Genomic DNA, 20,832 nt, shown 5'->3' with positions numbered 1-20,832 from the left:
AATGTTTTCCACATTAATAACATGCATGCTACACTTAATTAATTGAGCTGTTATACATGGCCGGCTATGCATACACAAAAATCTTTCTTTTTTTTTTTTAGAAAAAAGTACATTTAACATTGAGTTTCATGCATTTGAAATCATAGTAGTATCTACAGGTCCCCCATTTCAGAGCTCTAAATGGCATGAAACTAGCTTATATAATAGTGCATCAATATCTCCCCAATTAGAAAGTAAGTGTATAAGCTTCAGTTCTCATACACAGAAGCTTATTCAGTATTCATGCAATCATGTTTACCCTTTGATTTCATTCAGTATGCAGATGCAGCTAGCTCCTTATATTAATTCCCTAAACGATCGTAGGATTCCAAGCTCATCTTTTTACTGAAAAATTTGATTGAAAGTTGAAATCATGGAGTGCTGCACGTGAAAGTTGATCTGAAGCACTGCACGCCTTCACATTCAGTAGTACTGAAGTTTACTGAAAACTCTTGTTAGTTTGGTAAAAAAACTCAAGTTCTAGCGCTAGAGCTAGTTACATCTGGAAACACAGTAAACATTTGCACGCACGCGTGCATGCTTACATTGAAACATTCAAATTAACAAAGTTGAGATCACGCTTGCTAGATTATCTAATTTTGCATCAGATTTTGAAGATGGGATCGAGAAGGCAGAGAAGAGAGTATTAATAAATTTGCTCAAAGCAGTGCTAGATTTGGGACCAACAGATACTATAGCTTACATACTATATATGCAAATACTGGTAGAACATGCATAGTAGTTAAGATCTATGGGAGAAATGATCGTTTCTCCTGAAACTCATATATTAAGTATGAGAAGCACATGTTGCACAGATCAAATTCCAAGGAAAGAAGCTAGAAAAGGCCACAAGTTGCAACAATGTCAGACAAATTACCTCTAAATTAAACCGAAAAACATCGATTAGAAACACTTGAAACATCGCATGCATCATCATCCGAGCTAGATTTAGCTAGATAGCTAGCTCAATTAAGTACAAATTAATTAAACCACAAGCATCACCTTACCTTAATTATTTCACCACAACAAATTAAGTAGCAGCAGCATAGTAGCAGTAGTAGCTAATTAATCTCACCACTTCATCATATGTACTAACCTAATTAATGGCGCCACTGATCTTGCATCACATCGATCATCATGTCCTCCAATGGAACAGTAACCATGCAGCTAGCTAGAGCTTGCTAGAAGAGAAGGCCATCGCCGCCGCCGCCGCTGCCGGTGGCGGCGAGCTAGCCGCCATGAATCTTCCATGCTATTGCCATCGATCAGTACGGTGGGCGGGGGTGCGCCGCCCATGGGAAGCCGTCGCCGCCGCCGCCGAGCCCGTTGCTCGGCGGCAGGTTGAACATTGGCAGCGCCGAAGGGTCGGCGATGCCGTGGCCGCCGGCCATGAGGGGCTCGGCGCCGCCGGGCATGGGCGGGCCTGAGCCCTCCTCTTCTTCCTCCAGTGGCAGGCGCTCGTAGGTGGCGTTGGCGAACGTGGACGCGATCACCATGACCGGGCCCGCGGCGATGAGCGACCCCACGACGCTGCCGCCGACAACCTGGCCCTGGCCGCCGGCGAGGTAGACGGTGAGCCCCGTGGAGCCCGGAGGCGCCGGGCCGGGGAGGAAGGTGCCGGTGAGGGAGAGGATCTCGAAGCGGCCGTGCAGGGCGACGACGGCGCCGGGCGCCGACGGCTGGCGCAGCGCGACGTTGGCGACCGTCCCGGCGCCGCTGAGCACGCAGACGCCGCGCTGGCGGCGGCGCGAGAACTGGGCGATGGCGTCGGCGACGTCGGCGCCGCCGGCCACCTCCATGACGTGGCTGCGCAGCGCGTTGGGGCTGTCGCGCGTCACGAAGATGGGCGGCTTCGGCTTGTTCTTGGAGCCCGGCGGGCGGCCGCGGGGGCGCCGGTTGGGCGCCGCCACCACGGCGCCCTCCCGCGGCTCGCCGCCGCCGGATTCGTTGTTCTCGTCGGCGTGGTCCGCCGCCGCGCCCCCCGTCGGGCTCGCCTCCGGCTCCTTGGCCACCGGGAGCTCCGCCTTGGGGCCCGACGAGCCGGACGGCTGCTCCGGCAAGCCCATGGGGCCCGACCACCACGACCTGTTCGCCAGCTTGACCCTGCTCCAGGAGAAGCACAATTAATGCACTGCATGCTTAATCTCTCAACTAATTGCTTCTCTGCTGCTGCAGAGACACATGTCAGCTGCCTGCTAATAATACAACATAATCAATCTACCTCTAATAGTATATTAGTGTATGCAATTGCAGTAGAACACAAGAAATCAACAAGAGATCAACTTAAAACAAGAAAAGGAGATTGCTGCATGCATAAATTTGAGGAGATCTGAATTCACACACATATATCTGCATACCTTGATGTATCTCTCTTCTAACTTGTCTTAGGTAGAGTGATTCAGAGGTAGAAGCTCACTCTGTGTGAAACCCTCTTCCTCTCAAGCTTAGCTAGGCAAGCTAGGTTTGGACCTAGCTGCTTGTATGTGAAGTGGAGGTTTAGTAGGTGTAGCTAGCTTGGAGAGCTCAAGAAGAAGAGGAGGAAGAAGAAGAGTAGCTTCTGCTTAATTAGAAACTGAGAAGAGGAGGGCAAGTGGGGTATAAGAAAGGAAGAGAGGGGAGGGAGAAAGGTGGACATGTAAGCATGAAGACTTGATGGAGAGGAGAGAGAGAGAGAGAGAGACTTTGGGTGCCACTATAAACTAAGCAAAAACTTAATTAATTAGGTGGCCTTTCTTCCCAAGGAGCACACCCCTCTTCTTACCCCCATCCTCCCCTGCATGCTCCTCCCCGGGGTTATTTGCGGTTTTATTTTGACTGGCCATTGGTCCCCGTTTGCCATGTGAATTCAAATGTTGGAAATATAGTTTATCATGTACGTTGCAGGTTAGCATATTAACTTGTTTCGGTAAAGGCTTCATTTATTTGTTTATTTTCTATTTAAGATCACAAGCTTAGACTGGTCCCCCTATTGAGCTAGTGGTGCTCTGTTTGGTGTGCTGATGACTGGTGTAAAAAAATAATCGCTCTCTTTAATCGTGGATGAGAACTGGTACCCGCATTTTGTTAATATTTATCGAACGCGACTAGTAAGAATCTAACATGTCGATCTACAGCAGTGACAACCCCATCTGAAATGACCATTTTACACACGATACCTACTTTTTAAGAAGAGATATATACGGCGTCCTACTGTTCCACTACTTTTAACTTATTGGTGTGATGTTGGTCCTAAATTAGGATGGTGATGAGAGTGGGTGGATGTAGTTTTGTTGTGGATGATAATTAGGATTAGGCCCGATGGAAATGTACTACTGTCTCCAGTGAAAAGATTAGGGTTTTTGTGTGTGTGGGACTGTGTGCAGATGGCAGGTAGCCGGGTGCATGCATGTCCTTTTCTCAAAACTCCGACATCCCAACTAAACAAAACCAGCCCTAGCCTTGAGTTTTTATTTCAGCTACTTGCAGCCAATGAGAAAGCACTCCCCCTCTTACTTTTCTGTCCATCAAGAACAGTATTTTTCACATGAACTAGTATATATATGTGTCTCCATCTTAAGTGGAACACAATTATATTTTTAACAAATAAGAAAAAAAAGGACTATCCAGTTCCTTTTACAATGTTGTCAATATATATGAAGGAATGTTTGTTTCTGAAAAAAAAAGGAACAGATTATTACTCAGTACTGTAATGTGAAGTACAAATATAATTGTATTATGCTATATGATGTAATATGCATGCATCCTTGAAAATCTTAGTAGATATATATCGTACTTATTGGCATGAAGCAGGTTGATCAATTTTAAGTACACTCATGTTTCTGTCCGTAGTCCGTACCAAGATCATTATTAATTGTTTCGTTTTGCTTGCAAATTGCAATTGGTTGTCAGCTAACCACTAACAAAGAACACATGCATGTGTTGTATCTTTCTTATCCAACTCTGCTTGTGATCTGTTAAATTATTAGGTAAAACCCGTACGGTTTTGACCTATATATTGCAAAGTTATATGTTGTTATGTCTTATTTTTTTGTGAGGAACAAAGTTAATGTATCTGGTTTGCTGGTTCTTATAAATATATGAAAGCAATGCAATGGGCGTCAGTTCATGAGATACTTCAGAGAGAAAAATAATGTTGGCTCTCCAGTCAATCAGCTAGTTGCTGCTTCTTTTCCCCTTGCTTTGGTAAAGCAGTGTAAAAAAATGAACAAAAATATGAATAATCTCCTAGTCTGTTGGAAGCTTGAACCTTACTAGGTGCCATTGATTATATATATCTAATTAGTAAGCTAGCAGACATTTTCTTTTGAAGAACAGAAGTTGATTAATTCAATTGCAAATTAAGGAGGCAGAATAATTAAATTTTCAGGATGACGGCTGTTGTAACTGAAAATTCTCCCCATGTGTATATGAATGTTCACCCTTCAACTACTTTTTGTTTAATTTCTATCCGAATAGCTTCTGAAACGCCAATAAAAATTTAAGCTTTTTCTTAATTCTCTCCAGATTGACTTTGGATCATTTCAATGATGCACACACACGAGGGGCAGCCACTGATTAATGAGCCAACAAATTAAAGAGTGTACTAGCATCAGAGTTCAGAAAAGGATGGCCGACTTAGATTATGTCAAGAGAATATGAAATTTTGAAGCTACAAGCAGTTGCTTCTTTAATAATGAAGGTATTGTCGTTGTATAAAAAACATGTATGCTTTTTATGTTAGATCTCTCTTATATGAGACCGAATAGATGATGTCTTACGACCTTGATTATGTGCTCTCGTATTAAGAAAACTTTTCTGACAGAAGATTCCCACTAATAGTATCTTTCATTAGATTAATTGTGATGATCAGGAACCCCCACATTAATTTGGTAACCTTAACTAGGCAGACATGCAGATATTGTTGATTTCCATCATACACACATTTGCAATTCATGGTTTATAAGTCATTTAATTTAGCAATACTTTCACAACAAGAACTATATATTTAGATTATAAATTCTATAAGCAAAACTTCAACCCAAGGTCTCTCAGTATATATATCATTGCAAAAATATAATCACAATTGAAACTGGATGGCAGTTACATTGTATTGATCAAATACAATCAATATGAGTTGTGTAAGAATCTACAGGACCATTCCCAAGCGAGACTGAAATTATGAGACAATAAATAAAACCTTATGTATGATGTATAGATGTATACCTAACTGATCTTGTGGTCCATTGCATCACAACAATATATATGTGTATGGCTTTGCAAAGTACATCAAAGGCACCCAAATAAAAGATCCTGTCATGCTCATGCCTCCACTCCAGTCTAAAAAAGAAAGGGACAAAACAAAAGTTAAGTGCAACCAATTAAAGTATATGAACCCCTAAGCTTTTTTTTAACAAAGCATTTGCCCACTAATTAAACTAGTGGCACATCTCCCAGAGATGGATAACCTAAGCTTTGTCAAACATTGATGGGGTGGTGTGCATGACATCTCTAACACACCCCAAACAAAGCAGCAGATTGATTAATTAGTTGCGTACTAATTAAACTACACAAGAGTACAGCTGTTGTACAGGTAGGTGTTTGATCACAAGAACAGAGCCAAGTTCCTTTTTTTTTAAATCTGCTCATAGATGAATTAAAGGAATCTCGCATAGATTCTCTGTTAGTAGCAAAAGCATTAATTGGAATATTATCATGGCCTCCCATTCCCAGATCATCTGGTGACGGGAAATAATTAAGTCACTCCCAAATCAGGTAGTAGGAAATATATGTCTTCTTAGAATCAAACTGAATGAATCACATTAATGTATAAAAAGTTAAGTATCTACGTATATAGGCACCTATTACAACCCTCATTATTTTGAGTATCTAGGAGCAAGGTCGACATAAAAATCTATAACAAAACCCGGAATAGAAGAAATATACTCACTCTATTCCAAAGTATAATGCACAACTATTTTTAGATGTTTCATAATACAAAACATACATATATGCATGTAATTAACTAAAATCTTCTGTGCAAAGGCTGAGATGTTTCATTCCATTATTAAAAAAATAACTAAAATCTCATCTGTACTAAATTAATTTTTAAAATCACTTACTCTTAAAATCTTTAATTTTATTGGGAGCATGTATTTATTATTACTCTTAAAATCTTTAATTTTATTGGGAGCATGTATTTATTACGATGATTTATTGTTGATGATAACAATTATTTTTTTTTGTTTTTGGATTTAGGGTGATTATGTTTTATATTTTGGAGTAGAGAGAGAGGTCTCTACACAACAATCATCAGACTTCGATTATCAGTTAACGACATGGGCAAATTAAGTTGCATGATTAGAAAAACCGTCTCGATTGGTTAGTATAGCTATTCGAGCAAGACGGTATAGAAATACGAGCCATGAGTAGGAGTATTGTATTGGGGTACATGCATGCATGTGATTAAGATCGGTTGACGTAATTATCTATGATAATTACAGGTGTTTGGTGCTAGCTCCCGCACGATTAAGGCATCTTCACTCAATAATTGCTCCATTGATAATTGCGTTAGTTGTGATCAGTGTGATTAACCAGTCGCTGACTAGCAGTCGTTAACTTTATAATATACAACACAAATGGCTTACGCTGCAGCCACATTATTCCTTCGATTTGGATTTGTTCCATGACAGGTGTCGACTCCAGAACTGCCCAAACAAGCTCTGCTAAACAAGCCTACAAGGTAGTAGCAGCAAATTAACCACATACTAATAGCGTCTTATATATGGCAATTAAGACTCCAAAGTACAATCTCTTGTGAAGTTATAATATAATACAGATAGCATGACCGCATACAGAAACAGATGTTACAGAACACAGCAGGAAACATTTTCTGTAAAGGTAATTACAGCACCAGAGCAAACGACGAACACGTTGTAATCCTCACACAGTGCAGAGTTAGAAACATTCTGGTCAACATATTTTGCTTTATGACAGCGAGATATTGGAGGTATATACGACACCACGGTAAATTGACACAGACATTTTCAGCGTGTTCTTGAGTACCCAACCCAGTTCACATCGCTTCACAACAGTAGGCAAGTGATGCATGGTCCTCTTCTACCTGGTCAAGTAGTATACCAGCAGAAAAAGCGCAACGAATGATGCTACGAGGGTTCCCATCCTCCGACTTGATTTGGTCTCAAAAACCTATATCGTAGACATCAATTGCGGTCTCAGCAGAATATATGGATGGTATGATGGAAGGAAGATTGTACTGTGTGAGTGCTTACCATCTTGAACTTGTCCACTGTTCCAGACAGAAAACCCCTTGACGAATCCATATCATTGCCCTGGATCAGGCAAGATGTCAACATAATAGAACTCTAGAAGGATATTTTTCAAGGAAGCAAAAGTTAAAAGGATAAATATAAAATACCATTCGGTCTAGCATACGGTTATGAGTTTCCACCTCTTCATGGATATCACCAGACAACTGCAAGTACGTAAAATAACCTCAGTAACCATCCATATATGATTGTCTGTAGATCTCTCCAAAGAAATGACAGGGTAGAAGATTCGCATAGCTATAAAAACTAGACACAACCAAACACTGGAACGGGACCAGCAGTCCAGCAGTCTGTTGATCCATAAGCAGGAGCAAAACACCATAAACTACTGAAGATATTATTACTCATTTCATTGGTTAATTCAAGGCTCAGACCTTTGAAATGTCTTGGTAAGACTACAAAGAAAATTGATTAGGTGTGAAGAGGCCCACAGTTACATAAGAATTACATCGTGTCCTCTATCCAAAGATTTATTAAAATCTTCTGTTTTGCTGGCTACTTGCAGTTGAAACAAAATCTTCTATAGTCCATTCATTAGCTAATTTCTAGCACTAAAACCTTTAGAGGTAAATCAGTCGCATGTTAGAAACATGGATCAGATGAATACCAAAAAGATTAATAAAATCATTGGCATTGGAGCTGCTTCCAAAAGTTATCACAAGGCCCATTAGATTACTCAGATTCCTTCTTGGCCATATTTAAGCATAAATCTCATGATCAAAAGCTGCGCTGTAGCACTTTCCAACACTTCAAATGAAAATGGTCCAAGAAGCACATGGTTCACAGTTATCTAATAGGTGGCCACGAATGAAGTCACAATCAACAAACTCTTTCGTTTTCGCTATTACAAATGTAGTAGTTGCTTTAATGATCCATCTGTGCAGCACGGCTTAACACAAATATACTAATACGAGTGATTATGTCAAAAATCAAAACAGTAATTCTTCACAAGTTTACTGGCAAAACTTAGGGCAAATCAGACGTCCAATAATAACGCAGCAACTTACCCGCTTGAGAATGCTGACTCGATCCTGCAATCCATCAATAGCTTGATCATTCTCATTCTCATCTATCTCATGTGAAGAATAGGATGTTGCACGGATTCTGCCCTCCTCAATGCCATCAAAAAGAGAAGTTCTGGTGCTGCGGTAGTTGCTAAAATTTCCATGAAATAATCAGCGTGCGCAAAGCATATGATGGAAATAAAATGCAAAGACACATGCAAACTAAGCAAACCATATAAATAAATATTCAATCTGTTACATAGAAACATTTACCGTGGTAGTCTACATGGATATACCCTGAGCAATCATAATTCATGAATGCATTTATATATGTCAAGTATGAAGGGACGACATTACTAAAATCTCCCAAGTTCACAAAAACAATAGCTTTTGACACATGTATCAAAGAATTAAAAACAGAAAGAGAATATGCATTCAACAAATTAACTGAAGAAAAACTATGCGCCAAAACAATCTCAAGCCATAAATAAACAGGTACATACTACTGATTTCTATAGATAACTTCCACAATACTAACAAGTTCTATTCATCTTAATAATGTTCAACTCGAATTTATAGTTATGAATATCATGAAAAGGTTAATACTTGTTATCAAATATATTTGACTGACAAAGCTAATACTGTGTACTTTTGACTTGGATAAACAGCATGTGTGAGTTAGTAAGTTCTTAGTGTTAGCAGGTAGATGATCACAGGCCATTCCTAAACTGGAAACTGTGCATAGTGAGTAACAAGCTTTTAGAGCAGACAAAGGCTTGCAGCTGGACATAAACTCCATCTGCAACCAAATGTCAAAATGTCAATATCAAGTAGTAGAAGTTTAGAACAAGCTATCCCACTCTACAGATCCTTGTTAGGGCCTTCCCTTTTCTTTGATTCCTTATACACTTCCACTGTTTACAAAACTAAGATAGAGAGCTTGGGACAGAGCAGGAGTGATAAAAATAGAAATGTGATCCAATGATCATGAGTTGGTCAATCTACCAGGTGTTTTGTTCCCCTTCTATTCATTTACACAAAAAGTTATTATTTGAGTTTTCTTCTTTGTTTTATTAAACTGACACAATGCAGGAAGTCGACTTCTTAGGCCACAAGATTCTCGCTACTATAAGTATCAACTGGCAGCAGGATGAAATGGCATATAACTAGTTGCTTTTAAGAGTAAAAAGTCACAGACCTAAAGCTCATTTAATGGTAGTATACACATAATCACATATGAGCAAAGTAAATATACAGCAGTATAGCACATGCCTTCCGAAATCAAACTTTTGGATAGTGACTAATGGCAATTGAAAAGCATGAGGCATTCTTGCAGGTTGAACCAAATTGCCCTGCACAACATTTCATCAATCTTTGGTGGAAGCACATCAATGTTCAAACATGTTATAAAGGATGCAAAGCTAGAGCTGGCCAGCAAAAATAAGTAATCGTTTCCGGTGATTCATATCAATAAGTTGCTCACTACGGAATCATGGGAGCTTTCCCCTGGCAAATGTCTTACATCAAAGGATGCAATCTCACAACTAACAGATAAAATCCCACGAAGGAGTATTGACCTTCCTAGCATACATCAGAATTGCTGTAATCACACGATAATTTCACCTTATAGTTTTTTTTTCCTGAGAGAATTTCAGCACACAGTTATAGTAGATATAGAACCCTAATGCAAATATACAAATAGCTCAACCAGCTAGTCAGTCAGTCCTACCAAATCATCCGTGCTCATCAACCCTAACCCGGTAACTCCATTCACCCATAGCATCAAAATCGAAAACACATCGAAAAGTTAGTGTGCAGTACTTGCCTTCTCGAGTTCATGGCTTCCTTCTTCGGCCGCCGACTCAAATCAACTTCCCTGCAAGAGAGACAACGCCGCGCTGATCAGAACAAAGACGCCACCCAGCCATAAAAAACAAAACAAAAAAAATAATGGACTAAAAATGGAGGGGAAGAAAATGACAAATCGAGAGATGATCTGGAGTCGAGTCCTTACCCTTTACCTCTCGATCGATTCGCGCTGGATCCGCGGCGCCTCTAGAAAACGTTAGGGCGCGGGGCTCCCCGACGAACCAGGCGGCGGCGATTGGCGGATGCCGGAGGAGGAGGAGGACGCGGCGCTGCGTAGGCTGGTGGCAGCACCGGAGCTCCGGGAGGCGACGCGGCGGCGGCGCCGGAGGAGGAGGAGATCGGCGGCGGTGGAGAGGAGAGGAGAGGAGAGCGATTTGGGGTAAGCGATCGAATGATCGAGAAGTGCACGCAGTGTGGGGCGTGGGAGGTTTTGCTGCATGGCAGGCGCGTAATTTCAGTCCAACTCCAAGAGCATTTTCATAAAGGAATAAGTTCATCTAAGGTTCCTTAACTTGTCAACGAATCCGATTTTCGTCCTTGAAGCCCAAAACCAGATACGATAAATCCCTCAAATATCAAAACCGGTGTAGATAAGGTCCCTCAACGGTTTGGATGACGGTTTTGGCTGACGTGGCGCATATGTGGCTAATTTGACTTGGTCTTCATCTAACGTGGCATTGAGGTGGCGCTTACGTGACAATTCGATCCGGAAAAATAATAAACCCATAGGACCCACATGTCAGTTTCACATACAAATTAATAAAAAAATTGGTGGGGCCCATGTGGGCCCCACATGTCATTATCACCCTCCTCTCTCCCCTATCTCCAGTCGTCTTCATCTCTCTCCCCTCTCTTCACAGGGCGCAAGCGGCGGCGGCGTCGAGGAGGGCGTCGGCGGCGCGCTCGGCCCTAGGCGGCGCAGCCAAAGCAAGTGGATGGGCTGGTCGGCTGGAGATCGTTGAGGTGGCCACCAGCGAGCGGCTGTCCCGCTGGCTTCGCGCGCCGCCGCTCCGGCCACCGTCGCCCCCACTCCACCCGCCATCCCGCTGTCCCTGTCCACCCGCTTTGCCTTGCCTCTGCTTTGCTCCCTCCAAACTCCAAATTAACAGAAAGAGGCTCTCCGCTTTGGAAATTTTGGAGGGGATGGAGCTCCATCACCATGGAAGCAGCAACGTCTAAGGTTAGGTACCTACCATCGTCTCCCCCCTTCCCTATTAATCTCTAGTATTAGTCAATGCGCATAAATCTTTCTCTTGCCGGAAAGAGTTCCCACTGCGGTGATGATGATTTTTGGCCTGAATTTTGGTTTCTGTTTCTGTTCTTCATTTTTTTTTCTCATCTCGGTGTGCTTGTCTAAGACCTACATTGCTGCTCTTCTCGAATCGCTTTGCTTCTTCCCCACTTTGGATTTGAACTGAATCTTGAGGAGTTTCAGCATTGTAGGGATTGAACCTCCTGAATTCCTGCAGAAACTCAAAACATGCAGGTTCTTGTAGCAAATCAATACAAATCAATACAACAGTTCTAGTGAGTTGTCTTTGAATTTGTTCTTCAAGCAAGGCAAGCTGCCGCCAATCTCCCTCCTCACCGCGCCGGCCTTCTCCCCCATTCGCCTGATGCTGCCTGGCCGCCCTCAGGCCGCTGCCGCGCTGGGCCGACCGGCGCCCGACCGTTGTCGCCATGGCTCGCGCCGCCGTCGCCTCGGCCCGGTCGCCAGGTCGCGCCGCTGCACCGCCCGTCGCTCGCCCCGCTCCATCGGCCGAAGAGAGAGAAGGGATAGAGAGAAGAGGGGAGAGAGATGAGGGAGGAGTGAGGATGACATGTGGGGCCCACGTGGGTCCCACAATTTTTTTTATTATTTTATGTATGTAACTAAGATGTGGGTCCCACAGGTTTTATTATTTTTTCGGGTCGAATTGCCACTTAAGCGCTACGTAAGTGCCATGTCAGATAAAGACCGAGTCAAATTAGCCACGTAGGCGCCACGTCAGCCTAAACCGCCCTCAAAACCGCCGAGGGACCTTATCTGCACCGGTTTTAATAGTTGGGGGACCCGTTATGTCTGGTTTTTTGGTTGAGGGACGAAAATCGAATTCGTTGACAAGTTAAGGGACCTCAGATGAACTTATTTCTTTCATAAATGGTTCTCCCCTATGGGCTATGGGCCATCTCAATTTGGATAGCAGCCCAACTAGGCCCATTAGTTTGAGGCCAATTAATTTAGGACATCTCGAGCAGACAGAAGCAGGAGGAGACCAAGACGCCGGCCATGGCTTCCGACGACCTCTTCGAGGGCCTACCACCTCCCGCCGCCGCCGCCGCCGCGCCGGCCGCTGGAGGAGAGCGCGCGCCGTCACCATCGCCGCCTCCGCCTCCGAGACTGCCCGCGCTGAAGAGCGCTCTCAAGCGAGACAAGCCCTCTTCCTCAGATGCTGCCGCTTCCTCACCCGCTGCCGCCGCCGCCACGGATGCCGCAGCCGAAGGACGTGGTGAGCTCTCCTCTCGCGCTCTTGTACTCCGTGCGAAATTAGATAGATGCTTACTGCTACTGCCGCTGCGTCCCCTGCTTTGCGTGGTCGGCTTTGGGAATTCGGATGCACTCCTGTTCGTACGACTAGCTTGTGTTCTTTGTTGTACATTTTGTCAACGATTAGTTGCTGATTTTTCATCGCCTAGGAGCAGTTGAAATGTCTTCATCTGGATTGAAGTTTGTGGCTTAATTGATGAATTTTGTTGGTGATATCCTGATGCGAACTTTGTTGATAGGAAACTTTCTAGATCGGCTTTAGGGTTTCCCAGTTCGCATTTGCCAAATCTCAGAAGGAGATTAACCATAGCATACAGGGATGTTCCAGTTGATAATTTATTTGGTCTGTATGGCTTGAGATCAATGACTGCATCAGCCAGAATATGTTAGCTGTGCAAATTACTTGGTCTTTTGCAGAACTAAGGTATAAATAGTTGAAGCTCTTAGCCCTGAGACTCCCTGTCGAATCAAGTGTTAATGTTTCCTTTAAGGATAACAAACTCTTTTTTTACATATGTTTGGCTTAACATTGTTCACCAATATGAACTCAAAATAAGCTCCGAGTATGTAAGGTGTGACATAACTTAAAACAGAAGATGTTAAATTAGTTCAGTTATGAAGATTATACACATTCGATCTGGTTTAGATAAGTTTTGCTTGCCCTTTTTTAAAAAAATCTTAGTGCCAGGGTTTACTGCTGCCTTGGTCCCTTGGAGTAACTCAATTGGGAATATAGTGAGTATTGTTGATATTATCACCACCAGGTAATTCACTGGGACTTTTTGTGCTTTGTTTGCGAGATTGTGTCTTGCAAAGATTAATGTTTCGCTATGTTATGTGTTGGTTGGAAGTTGGAACGTTAACAGAATCTGGTGACATCTCTTATAAGTTTGGCTTATATTCAACCCTCTAAGGTTCAATTATACATGACTCTGCCATCTGCAAAATGCCATCATGTTTTACTACTAACTCTAGTTTCGTTGCACTGAATATCTAGTCCTGCTGACAAGATTTATGGGTGATTGAAAGTTGTAATGACTCCTTATATCTGAAGGTTTTTTATCATCCAATTATTTTCCACATGATTTTTTTTAATTGCGAGCTACTTTTACAGTCTCGCTATATTCCTATAACAACAGCAGAGATATTTTACTTGCTTCATGCTCATGCTCTAAACTTCTAATACTCTTTTTTTTTTCTGTAGTTCCTGAGAAGCGACTTAGGTTTAGAACTACTGTTGATGCCTCAGAAATGCAAGTCATCGATGCTATGCACAAGATAACTTCACACATACGGAATCCTTCAAAATTCAGCAAGGCTTCAAAACTAGCTCTACAGCTTATTGAGGCTGGGAGTGTCAAGCCAGGGACAGTCAGTCACTTCTTTGCTATATTAGAGGCTGCAATGTCTTCACCAGGAGCTTGTAATGAGCCTTCTGTACGTGCTGATTACCAGGCTTTGTTTAATGCAGCCCAGGGTGTAACAGAGGTGAAGTTTTTGAATAAGTCTTAGTTTTCTCTGTTTTATGCAGTTCCATTAAACCATTGTATCTTGGTGGATTTGCAGTGTTTCAACCAACAACAGAAAAAACAGTTTGATATATGGGTGCTGCATGCAGTGGTGGCAAATGATCTTTTTACGGATGACAGTTTTGTGGTGAGTGTATTGTGGTGGTGCCTGCGCTGCTTATTTTCACTACCAAATGTGAAAAATGCTTTATTATTGTTATGTGCTGGCAGTGCTGTACCAGGCCTAGCTTGTTTCTGGGCTCATGTCTATGACACAGTTTCTGACTTGAGTGCTCGACTAACATACTTGCTACTGTTTTGTAGTTCTCGAAGGCTGTAGGGAAGATCAAAGATGCCATCTCAGCCCTGCCAATTACAACAGTGGATGATGACAATGATGAAGCAGCAGCTCTGGCAGCTGTTGAAAGTAAATCTGGCACCACCCATAATAACACAGATGATAACGCTCAAGCTGCGGCATCCAACTCCTTGCCAGACGATAGCACGCATGCAGCAGCATCCAACTCAAGGGAGGAATCCTCTGATCCTTTTGGTTTGGATGGTCTACTTGAGCACAAGTCAAAGAAGTCTGAAAAGGCTCGAGAGAAGACGGTCGCCGCTCTAAATAGGAAAGCAGATGAGGATGAATCAAAGAGATTTCTGAAGTCACAACGAGAAGCCCTCCTGAAATGTCTAGAAATAGCTGCTCGGCGCTATAGGATTCCGTGGTAAGTTCTCTTGAGATAGAACATCATGTGGTTATGCTGTTAGCGACACATATACTACAATTTCCTGTTCTAAATTCTCCTTTTTTTTATGTTATCAACACATATTCAACAATTTCTTGTTCTAATTCTCCCTTTTTTATGTTATCAGGACACAGACCGCCATTGACATCTTTGCGAAGCACGCCTACGACAACATGAACCGGTTCACGACGCAGCAGAGGGACGCCATCACGAAGCTGTGGAACTCGATCAAGGAGCAGCAGATCAGGCGGAAGCAGGGCAAGTCGGTGAGCGGGAAGCTTGATGTCAACGCGTTCGAGTACCTCCAGGAGAAGTACTCCCATGAGAAGATCAGCATCCGCCATGCTGTAGGCGGTGGCGGTGAACGGCGCGCCACTCAGTGGCTCGGCTAAAACTACGAGGTAAGGTTGCTGTCTGCTGATGTACACTGGTGTGAGGTCGCTCAGCGGAAGAAACTGCAAGAAACTCGATGATTATTCCACAACGACGGCATTCATTTTGAGATGTTGTGTACATCAGCATGGGTTGTGAGTATGTGACATATACGGATGATGCAATTGCTTGGAATTTTGATGGCAAGAATGCGATTTATACTTTGATGATATAGCTGGGCAGCTGGCTGGCTATGTACATGGGTACGTTGTCATTGATGGATCTCCATTCTTGCGATCTCACCTATCTTGTAAACATTCTTGTGATCTCACCTATCTTGTAAACTTGTAGTAGCTGAATGAGAGGAGAAGAAAGAAAAAAAAAACTCCCATTGGGATGGATGATGAATGAGTCTCCATAAGTCCCGTTGCTCGTGCAACCGTTTGCACGTGTGGCGTGCCAATCTCTTTTCGTCGTCGTCTCGTAATCTGCACGAGCACACGATACATTCTACGTAAGTTGCGTATAGTTTTGGTTAATACGGTCAAACAGCCAGTGACCAAGCAGGCATTATACTTTCTCTGCATGCATGTGTACTCTGATACTGCCTTTTTCATGGACAAGAACCAAGATCATATACTCAAGTCTGCATCATTCAGATAAGTCAATCAACAGTTGCATATCATAAATACTACTCTGTAGCCTCAGAAATTAAGGAGAAGTAAGCTAGAATGCGGTTAAGGAGATAGGGGACAATAACTGCTTGGAAGAAGAAAGAAAGAAAAGAAGATCGAAATAAAGCAGCAACAACATGACAGGATGATCAGAAAACGAGACGCGGAGAAGAGAAGCAAAAGCATAGCAAGCAAAGGGAAGAATCCAAAGGAGAATTAAGAAGATTAGGTTGGATTAGTACATATAATAACAATAATCCTATAGTAGGAGAGAAGGCCGGATAAATCCAATGGCAGGTGGTCGAGAGAAGAAGAAGACGACGACGAGGAGGAGCAGCGAGAGAGGCGATGGAGACGGACCGTGCAAGGTGCGGCTGTTCGGCGCGAAATGGTTTCTTTATGCAGCCCGCCTACGTACGTGCACACTCAACTCACTTCAATTGATAGTATAATTTTAATTTAGCTGCATTGATTGATTGGTTCATGCCTCACTCTTGACTGGATCTCCTCTACTGAAAATGTTGTTTCTCTGCAAACAAAATGTACGGATTGAGATCAAATGCAGTCACTACTAGAACTGCAAGTCCGTGACGGCACATTATCTCATCCATTCATTTTTCAGATCAAGAGTGTAGATCAACTGCTACAATACCATCGCTACAGTAGCTGCGAAATATTTTTTGCGCGTGAACAGTGCTCTAAGGATCTCAGCCCTTAGATGCAACTTGGATGGTCCTAGTGTGACTGCTTAAGTTGCAGTCACACAGGGACTGGACCTGAACCAAATCCAAAATGTATTACTCCCTCCCAGGCTCCCTGTGGGTTTCCGTCTTATTTAAAAAAATTAAAAATATAAATTACGCATAAAGTACTATTTATTTTTTATCTAATAACAATAAAATACTATTCATAAAATAAATTAAATAAAACGAATAGTCAAACGTATAACATAGAAACCCACAACTAAACTATGGGTCTGTTCACTTTGATGTCATTTTCAATCTTATCAAATTTAGGTAAAGTCGCTAAAAAAGTGGCTACATTTAGTTTGCTGTCAGATTTTGGTAACTATATAAGAAATCCTGCTATGCCAAAATTTTGGTAATGCAAAAATTTGGTAAGATTTTTTTTTTTTTTTTGACATCAAAGTGAATAGGCTCTACAATTAGAACAGAACAAAGGAGTAAGTTTTTGATTTCCTTCTCGTTCTTGTACTGGACAAATCCAACAGTACTACTGAAAAATTATCAAGGTTCAGTATAAGTATTCCACGGCAATTAATCTAGCTAGCTAGTATCCTTTCTGAGGGCATATATATGATATGTTCATTCTAGTGATTATCTTTCACCTGCAAATTAAACTGCAATGTTCATGAAGATGTTGGTGGTAAGCAAAGTGTAGAAATTAAACTGGACCGTTTCTGCATATTTTCAATGAAGATCAGATTATATTACTAGTACATACGTACCAATGTTATTTATATATATAGTCATTATCTGCTCCATGACAACTGATCAATTAAGGAAGACTATACAAATCACATGGCCATGTTGTACACTAATATTTCTTTCTTTTTTCTGAAGGTGATATATATACAGTAGTAGAATTGATTAGTTTAAGCTGCAGGTTAATTAGCAAGTGAGTCGTAGTAAGGCAGAGGACGTTGGCCTTCTTATTCAACGCAGCATTAACACGTTTGCTCCCCTCGAACCAGACACCCTACCCTACCTGTCCTCCTCTCTTCTTCCTCCTCTCCTCTCCTCTCCTCTTCTTCCTCCTCTTATAAATCCACCTCCTCCATCTCAAGTTGCACCGCTACTAGCAGCTAACCTACCTACACTACACTACACCACACACTACACTTGGAGAGAAGCACACGTAGCTAGAGTGATCGATTCATTTTCTTGCTCGATCTTGATCGGTATGGCTGGTGCTACGGCTGCCGGCGCTGCCGCTGCCGCGGCGGGGACGGGAGCCGGGTCGCCGTGCGGCGCGTGCAAGTTCTTGCGGCGGCGGTGCGTGCCGGAGTGCGTGTTCGCGCCCTACTTCAGCTCGGAGCAAGGGGCGGCGAGGTTCGCGGCGATCCACAAGGTGTTCGGCGCCAGCAACGCCTCCAAGCTCCTCTCCCACCTCCCCGTCGCCGACCGCTGCGAGGCCGTCGTCACCATCACCTACGAGGCCCAGGCCAGGCTCCGCGACCCCGTCTATGGCTGCGTCGCCCAAATCTTCGCCCTCCAGCAGCAGGTACTATTTCATTTCATGGATGAGAATGAGATGATCTCGTCGCTGCTCGATCGATTTATCGATCGCCTCTCGGATTTGTGACTGATTCGATCGATGCTACATACAGGTCGCGATCCTGCAAGCGCAGCTGATGCAGGCCAGGGCGCAGCTGGCGTGCGGCATCCAGAGCAGCTCGCACTCTCCGGTGAGCTGGCCGGACAGCGGCAGCATCAGCGCGCTACTCCGGCAGGACATGGCGAGAAGGCCGCCCGGCGGCGCCCTCGACGACTGCTTCGGCGGCGGCGGCGCGCTGCTGCCGGAGCTCATGGCGGCCGGCTTCAAGGACGACGTCGCCGCCGTGCAGATGCAGCAGCATTGCTCCAAGGCGGTGGACGCCGGCGAGCTCCAGTATCTGGCACAGGCGATGATGAGATCAACCTCCAACTACTCTCAGTAGAAAGAAAAATCAAACAATGCAACGCTTTGCATGCAGGAGTTAGAGAGTGGACAAGCAAAAATTTAGCCTGTGTACTACTGAACTTTTTTATCAGTGCAACGTCATAGTGAAGCAATTAGTCTGCTTCATGATGATGATTAGTACGTAGTACTACTAAATAACACTAATAGCTTCTTGCAACAAGGTCTTGGTAATGGCATCACACATCACTGGACACTGGCCATGCATGCATGTCCAAGTATAATCTTGCTGACCTAGTTGGTGCAATCTTCTTATTTCCAAAATTTGTTTGAGTGTTTAGCTAGGTTAAATCGAGACAGATGAAACAAGGTTCTGAATTCAGTATCTATGTGTGTCATTTCATATGTGTCTCAGGCGATGAACTAGTGTAAAACTGCATTAAAAATTTTCTGATCTATCCCTAGTTTTTATAATAATTTCCAGTTCAACTTGTTTCATATAAGATTTAGAGACATTCTCCTGATTTCAGTATAAAAGGCGATCATGTGTCTTGCTGCAGAAACATATATGTGCAGCCAGCAATCAGCAAGTGTCTTTTTTTAAGAGACATTATTGTTACTACTGCATGAGCCAGAAACTTCTCAAGTCCTATATTGTTCTTGTTATGGAAGCAGATTCTCACTACTTCATGTCCTGTCCAACATGTTCTTGATAAGATTTAAAATGTTTCTCAGCCATGGTTGATGTGCAAAAAGGTGTTCATGTCCCTTGTTGCAGAAACACTCCCATCAACAATCGCCTTCTTTTAAGGAGCAATATTACTATTGTAACGGTCGAAGTAAACTGAAAATAATTATAAATTTTGTTTTTTTATGAGAAACTATGCTACTAGAAGTTAGTAATATAACTTGAGAGTGCCGAAAGTTGAAGAAACATTTATCACATAACTTTGAGTTGCCACCAAGTTTTTCTTCTCTAGAGACCCTAAAATCATTTTGTATATATATATATATATGTCCTAGACTGCTGCTGATAATCCTAGTTTTTTTTCATGCCATGCATAAGGATTGTCCCCTTGATTAAGGGCAAGTATGAACTCATCAGCCGCAGCTACCACCGTTTACTTTCCGTTCCAATTTTAATTACTGGAGTATGTTCTACTTAAATGTTGACCTTAGCACGCATGCACATGAACAGATACACGGTGAAAGGTCCTGATCCCAATGGTTGATTAATTACTTTGCAGAATTGACTGTGCTTTGATGGTTGACCAAAGTTAACTACTGCATGCAACTAGTTAATCCTGCTATAATACATCCATGTTGCTATGCTAGATAGGTTAAATCAAATAGAACTTAGCACTAATCACACTGCCATTTTGAAAGAACTGAAGAAATGTTAATTCCAGGATAGTACCAGTAATCCTGTGGGATGGCAATCCCATTGCAATAATTGAGACAGAAATACACTAGTATATTAATTTAGTACATGTTTGTTTAGTTTAGTGATCAGATAAGAACAGTACTACTAGTAGGTTTGTAGAAGTACTAGCATCTTGGGACTCTGCAATTTAATTCAGATATGTTCACTGAATCCATTACAAAAGGCTAAAAAGTTAAGGTCAGAAGATACTAGAAGCTAATAGCAATATCTAGCCAATAAGCAGCTAACCTGTCAGGTCATCAAACACTTAAAATTATCTAAGAAAAGGTCATCAAATACTGCTGCAAGCAAACAAAACCCTGCACATATAGAAGCTCATTGTTTAGTTAATTTAGGGCGCTGCTACAACCTGAAGAAGAATGCATCTGACTGAACACAAATGCAAGCAAACGCAGTTGAATTAACAATTGGTATAGGCCAGTGACTTTTGTGATCACTCGTCTTTATCGATTGGAGCAAAGCCGTAGATTTAACGCGTGATTAATGTGGGTAATGTATAAGATGATCTACACACACATGGTTAGGTAGCCTAGGATACTAAGTACTGGTCAGTAATCAGCGATTAGATGGCCCTAGCACTAGCTCAAGTTTTGTTCTTATCAGTGCCTTGGAATCACTAGCTTCACCTCACAAGTTCAGTTCTTGTTTCTTTGTGTTCTTTGCAAACCAGAGAAAACAAAA

General features: G+C 42.6%; 4 protein-coding genes across 8 annotated transcripts; 2 read left to right on the top strand and 2 right to left on the bottom strand.

Annotated features, from left to right (window-relative positions):
• Positions 1 to 840: 840 nt before the first annotated feature.
• Positions 841 to 2,629, bottom strand: LOC127762111 (AT-hook motif nuclear-localized protein 20-like). The gene is made up of 2 exons (XM_052286478.1): positions 2,397 to 2,629; positions 841 to 2,142 (listed from the first exon to the last, which is right to left on the bottom strand). Exon 2 carries the CDS (start codon positions 2,103 to 2,105, stop codon positions 1,305 to 1,307), a length of 801 nt encoding a protein of 266 aa, XP_052142438.1. The 5' UTR covers positions 2,106 to 2,142; positions 2,397 to 2,629; the 3' UTR covers positions 841 to 1,304.
• Positions 2,630 to 6,751: 4,122 nt separating this feature from the next.
• LOC127764109 (bet1-like SNARE 1-1) lies at positions 6,752 to 10,655 on the bottom strand. 5 transcript variants are annotated; one of them, XM_052288941.1, is made up of 6 exons: positions 10,383 to 10,655; positions 10,194 to 10,244; positions 8,372 to 8,507; positions 7,454 to 7,510; positions 7,308 to 7,367; positions 6,752 to 7,224 (listed from the first exon to the last, which is right to left on the bottom strand). In XM_052288941.1, exons 2-6 carry the CDS (start codon positions 10,205 to 10,207, stop codon positions 7,135 to 7,137), a joined length of 357 nt encoding a protein of 118 aa, XP_052144901.1. In that variant the 5' UTR covers positions 10,208 to 10,244; positions 10,383 to 10,655; the 3' UTR covers positions 6,752 to 7,134. The 5 variants fall into 5 exon arrangements, with proteins under 5 accessions (XP_052144901.1, XP_052144902.1, XP_052144899.1 ...); XM_052288942.1 differs by having other exon boundaries at positions 10,390 to 10,655; XM_052288939.1 differs by having other exon boundaries at positions 8,372 to 8,519; positions 10,383 to 10,654.
• Positions 10,656 to 12,498: 1,843 nt separating this feature from the next.
• Positions 12,499 to 15,817, top strand: LOC127761193 (uncharacterized). Its single transcript, XM_052285440.1, has 5 exons — positions 12,499 to 12,726; positions 13,969 to 14,252; positions 14,331 to 14,420; positions 14,597 to 15,000; positions 15,149 to 15,817. The coding sequence occupies exons 1-5, from the start codon at positions 12,507 to 12,509 to the stop codon at positions 15,411 to 15,413; spliced, it is 1,263 nt and encodes a 420-aa protein (XP_052141400.1). The 5' UTR covers positions 12,499 to 12,506; the 3' UTR covers positions 15,414 to 15,817.
• Positions 15,818 to 17,836: 2,019 nt separating this feature from the next.
• LOC127764238 (LOB domain-containing protein 16-like) lies at positions 17,837 to 19,092 on the top strand. The gene is made up of 2 exons (XM_052289089.1): positions 17,837 to 18,311; positions 18,418 to 19,092. Exons 1-2 carry the CDS (start codon positions 17,991 to 17,993, stop codon positions 18,745 to 18,747), a joined length of 651 nt encoding a protein of 216 aa, XP_052145049.1. The 5' UTR covers positions 17,837 to 17,990; the 3' UTR covers positions 18,748 to 19,092.
• Positions 19,093 to 20,832: the final 1,740 nt, after the last annotated feature.

This window comes from Oryza glaberrima, chromosome 2, assembly GCF_000147395.1.
Source record: "Oryza glaberrima chromosome 2, OglaRS2, whole genome shotgun sequence".
Taxonomy (NCBI): domain Eukaryota; kingdom Viridiplantae; phylum Streptophyta; class Magnoliopsida; order Poales; family Poaceae; genus Oryza; species Oryza glaberrima.
This window is presented reverse-complemented; position numbering and strand designations above follow the sequence as displayed.